Here is a 5,533-nt window from a genome sequence, read left to right as displayed (position 1 = left end):
GGCGGAGACTGCGCTGTTTTGCACCCACCCAACCACCTCCTCGCACTCCACCCCCTGGTTGCTGACAGCTGAACATTGTACAATTACAGATTCAGTGCATTTAGTGTAAAACTCCACACTGGGATTCGATCCCAGGCTGGAGCATAGTCCTTGCTCACAGTGCAAGCTGTTCTACCAGGTGAGCTATACCTATTACATCTTGACAGCTACACCGAGCTGCCAAGCCTTTCACCTCTGAGCCAGATGAAGAACGGGGCGGCAGCTTGTAGCACTAGTGCCCTCCCCTGGAGCTGTGACACGTCAGCTCCAGTCTCCCTGAAACTGCCAGTTTGAGTCTGCCATTGGTTCACAGCAGTTTGAAGGCAGAAAAACTCAGAAATGCAATGTTGCACTTCCTTTTCTGCTGATATGTGCTCTAACACAAGAAAAATGCCACAGGAACATGTGAAAAGCTCAAAAAACACGATTTTCACGGGAGTGGGTCTTTAAAAAAGCATCATAAATGAGCCATTAGAAGTTTGTCTACAAATCAGAATTTGAATGAAGTCTCTAGCAGAAATTACAACATGAATGAGGCAGGAATCGAACCCACAACCTCATGATCATTAAACCTTTACTCTGCCGCTTCGCCACAGAGAGCACAGACATAAGCATGTTGCCATTGACTTGGCTCATGATGTGCTGAGGGATTTCCCAAAGGAAAACACACATTCTCTCATTAAAATTACAATGAGAACTCTGATACAAACATCATATGAATAAGAAATAATTAAAAAAAAAAAAAAAAAAAGAGCATATCATGCTGGTAAGATGCTCATATTTGAGTTTGTTGATTTTTATTTTTCATCAAATTTATATAACAATATAGGGCGTCTCTAAAAAAATTTAGGTACAAACAAACAAGTTAACAATATATAAATGTAGTACAAAAATAAATATATCAAATCAAGTGTTTCTAAATGTCATATGTAGAAATAAATGAAATGATCTCCTTCCACTCTGCTCTGGATGTGCTCGTCTAGTCCTGTCAATCAAAACACACACAGGTGGATTTCTGAATCTCTCCTCTCATCTGTGATTAGTCTGAACTTAAGAGAAGAGCAGTGTTTGTTTATGTCGTCTCCATGACATCGATGACTATGCAGCTGTCCTCTTACCTGTCTTTTGTAAAACAGGATATAGGACGTTCTCTTCCGCTGCTTGCAAACAGCAGCGCCGCTTGTTTCCGTGACGACCGAGTCATCGTAGGTGAACCAGCGGTCGGTCAGCTCCTCTTGTGTCACGTCTGGGTCCACCCCGTCACTGATGTAGTGTCCTAGCAGGACAGGAAGCTTTGTTACAGAGACTGTCTGGGATGTCATGATACCAGGCAACAGTGATTCAGTACAGAATGTTGTTATCTTACCACTTGTTGCTGTGTCGCCAAGGTGGCTGATGGTGCTGACTAAACTGTAGCAGCCACCACCCTGAGAAGAAACACAACTGGTCAGTTAGTTCACACAAAGTGCAAAGTTTTCATTCTAAGAGGTCCAGTGTGAGGACTGTGTGTTGTCAGGTGGTTTAGTTGTTCTTTACCTGTTTGGAGGACACCACCAGCTCTCTGGACAGGATGACGGGGTCATGGACTTTAGTCAGTTGGAGAGTTGGAGAAAACCTGAAGCGCTTCAGATGTAAAACCAGCAGTCTAAAGATGAAATGTAGTGGTATACATGATTACTGTTGGTATTCTTTAAAATAAATACCTCATGATAACTCATTAGAGACAGTGGAGTCCAGTTTGACACCAGTATCCTCAGTATGTGTCAGGATTTGATGTGGTACCTTGGCAGATTGACCAGTTTTGAGCTCTGGCTTGATGTCGTGGCTCCGCACTTGCATTTATACTCCAAGTCAATGTCCTGCAGAACAGCACAAGACCAACATGTGTTCATTCTGTACTGGATTCACACACACAGAAACAACAAACAGCCAAATACCCCCCCACACAAAGCTAATGCAGGAAATGATCATGTTGATGGCCGAAATACAAAACCTCTTATCTGCAAAATTTCCGAATTGTGGATTTCACTTAAAATGATGAGAACAGGGAAGGATCCTCCTATTTAGTCTGTTTGCAAGATAACCCTGCCCTTAATTGTGACAGAAAAGTCACCTAACCAAAACCTCCTATCAGGTTTGCTGGGGAAATTTTGAAGCGCAAAACCTCCTATCTGCCACAGCAGCAGCCCTAGCTGGAATTTGGGATGCCTGTGTTGTGTAGACCTGTCTAAATTTCTGTCAGATTGTAATAATCCATTGTTTTCTAAATAAAACGTGTCTTCCAACCGTACTAGTGAAGTATTTGATAGTATCTTTGTCAAGTTAATGATAAGAATAGTCTGAATCGTGCAGGATAGCAGTATTGTTAAAATGTAATAATAGTAATATAGTCCAAAAACAGTGTATCATGCATTGGATACCACTGACAAATAGCATTCTGCAAGAAAATAGTACGTTTTTTTTTAATTTTCTCAAAAAAGTAATTTTTGCAGATAGGAGGTTTTGCATTTTGGCCATCGATGTGATTGAAATGTGTTTATCTAAGGTGAACAGAGGTGTTTCCTACCTTCAGGTTGTGTTCAAGCATCTGGTGTACACTTCCACCTCTGGGCATCAGGTCCAGGGAAAAGTTGGTGAATTCTTCTTCCCTGGTTGACTGTGCTCTACAACTACACATTGAACAGACAAAACAGTTGAACGATGAACAACTGAGCTCGGCCGAGAACATTGTTATTGTTCGCCAGGGGCGTCACTAGGTTTTAAAGGGGACCTATTATGCTTTTCCAGCTTTTCAGACTTTTATATATGTTTAAAATGTTGGATAATGGTTCTAGAGGCCGTGGAAGTGTCATATCCTGAGGTTAATGCATTTGGAGGTAAACCCTGCTAGATAATTGGGATTTCTCTGCACACCTGTTACACTCGGTTGCGCTGAGTTTTTTTTGACATGAGCTCGCGTCTACGTCATGGCGTGCCGGACTCCCCTACATGGTCATGCCGAGGTCTCTGCTCCAGCCCATAGACCGGCCCCGCCTCCTCCCATGCTGCTCTGTTGTGCCTGGTGTCACAGCGGAGAGCGAAGCGGACTACTTCCTGCTTCTTCCCTGCGTGTTGTAGCGCTGTAGCGTCACTTTACTAAGTTTTATTTAGAAGTTTACGCCGACGTTTCATGTAAGTGAAGCTGTACCTGTGTGAGCAGCGACGTACCGCCGGGGCGACGTTGTTCGCCGGACCGACGTAACGCTGGACCGACGGAGCACCGGAGCTCCGGAGCTGCAGCGGCTCCTCACACAGGCAGAGCCCGTCTGCAGGCCTCCTTGGCCTGCAGACGGGCTCATCGCGTGCTCATCGCGGTAGAGAAAACCCTCGCTAATAAACATACCTGCAGGTTTTTTAGACGTTTACCGCCGTGTGGTTAGTCTATTTAGCAGAATGTTGGTCTCATTGATGAAATCTTGTGGCAGTTGAATTAGTTTGAATGAAAAGTGAAGCTGTGAGAAGGAGGAGGAGAGGAGCAGTGCTGCTGTAGTCTATGTGCACAAATCACCACATTTACATCAATAAATAACTGTTTTACAATGAACTGACCATTCTGCATATATTTTTAATTTATTTTATATATTTATTTTTGCATTTTTATATTACATGTTACATGGTTACAGTAGCCTACATGGCAAAGACTACTCCATACCATCTTTGGTTAGGGTGAGACTAGGTCATGGGCACATTTCATTACACAATGTAGACTGGTCAGATGCATACGGGAGATCTGGCAATTTGCCTACTGCAGATTTAGCTTTTGTTTGCATACTACATTTTGGCCAAATCAGTATAGGTACTAGTAGTAGACATCGTCATGGTAACGCAATGCTGAGGGAGTGGTTCATTTGCATTTAAAGGGAGGGGCCACTGAAACAGACCGTTTTGCAGAGCCCTGTTTTTGAGAGAGCTGTGATGTTTGATCTTTGGGGTATTTTGACCGAAGCACATCACAGACATGTCTTTAAGACACCCAGGAACTATTTTAGTTTGTGCAAAAAGGAGCATAATAGGTCCCCTTTAAGGGGGGGCTTAGCCCCCAGTAGATGCACAGGATGTAAGCGAATGTAGTGCGCAAGCACGAACTTTCACAATGGCCCAGAAAAAACACAATATTTAGAATTTAGAGTAAATTTAGAGTATTGAATCATGGGCTAGTTGAATCTAAGAATCCAACTACTTTTGAATTTTACTGTGTAAAAGTAGATGCTAAAAAAAGTGAACCTGAGTAATTTTTCAGGTGTTTGACTATCATGGATATGTCCAGGTGGACTGGAAAACTAATTATATTTCACTAGTAGCCTGTGTCATAATGGTTATACACTCCATCCAAATACAGCTGTTTTTGGCTCATTTTGATTTCACCCAGACCTCCTCACATTTTCCAATTCAAATAAGACCAGACAACAGAAATGAAGTGCGACTCCAACTGTAGCAGATATTTATGGTAAATAGTGCACATTTCACCCTAGAAACCCCTTCATCTTCTACACAACCAGGACCTTCACAAGAAATTTCTTCTGAGCTGAAATAGACATTGGGGGGTTGTGCAAATGACTGACCCTGAGAATCATTTTAATTTGAATATTCTGCTTTTCTTAGTAGTTTTATTTGGACTAGCCTATATTGTTATCATGCTGTTTTTATATATTCCTGTGTCTTACCTGATCTTCTGCATATTCAGGGCATGTCTCTGTCTGGCCTCTCCATACAGCATTTCTCTCCCTGTCTGTCTGTGCTGCCTGCAGTGTCACCAGATATCATTAGTATTTTAAATTGATCCATTAAATAATCTGTTTTTACTGCTAAATGTTATTTTCTTTAACACAGCCAAGCTATAAAGTACCAGATGAATGTTACAGTAACACATTACACACATAACAGCACACACACACGAGAGAGAGAGAGAGAGAGAGAGAGAGAGAGAGAGAGACACACACACAGGAGTGTTCAGGATCACCGTTTAAAAGTTTTCCCCACCAGAATCTAGCCGAACTTTGGAGCATTATTTAGCCCGTTTTCTGACAAGCTATCATGCCATGGTTGGTACCAACAGAAGCCTAGCATCTCCTGGTTTCATATAATATCTGTATCTTCGCTCTAGCTTTAAAACTGATCCGATTACAACGCAATTAATATTTCACATGAATTCAAATTTTATCGCGGTCATTTTGACAACACTGCTATTTAGAGATGTAGTAGCTTACTGTCTGATGCCTGCTAGTCCTCTTTTAGCCACAGGTGGACTGACTCTCTCCCTCTGTTGACATCAGAGCTCCTGCAGCCCGTCGTCGGAGGCTCGGAGCGGAGCTTCAAACAAGCCGCCGCTACATGGGCGCAACCAACTCACAGCTGGGAAGGGGGGTGGTCACACACTCAACAAACTAATTAAATTAAACAAATCGGAAATAACAAGAGACAAATGCGGTGACAGCTGGGGTTCTTAAAAGGAGAA

At 42.6% G+C, this 5,533-nt stretch overlaps 1 protein-coding gene across 1 annotated transcript; it reads right to left on the bottom strand.

Annotated features, from left to right (window-relative positions):
- Positions 1-984: 984 nt before the first annotated feature.
- On the bottom strand, positions 985-4,756 carry LOC146979168 (ubiquitin carboxyl-terminal hydrolase 12A-like). The gene is made up of 7 exons (XM_085790257.1): positions 4,743-4,756; positions 2,606-2,708; positions 1,822-1,898; positions 1,576-1,684; positions 1,406-1,466; positions 1,158-1,315; positions 985-1,024 (listed from the first exon to the last, which is right to left on the bottom strand). The coding sequence occupies exons 1-7, from the start codon at positions 4,754-4,756 to the stop codon at positions 1,019-1,021; spliced, it is 528 nt and encodes a 175-aa protein (XP_085646383.1). The 3' UTR covers positions 985-1,018.
- Between the last annotated feature and the right edge of the window lie 777 nt (positions 4,757-5,533).

The sequence above is a fragment of the Trachurus japonicus genome, chromosome 11, assembly GCF_045865225.1.
Source record: "Trachurus japonicus isolate A0001 chromosome 11, Traja_1.0".
NCBI lineage: Eukaryota > Metazoa > Chordata > Actinopteri > Carangiformes > Carangidae > Trachurus > Trachurus japonicus.
Note: the sequence above shows the minus strand (reverse complement) of the source record. Positions and strands in the feature narration are given on the sequence as shown.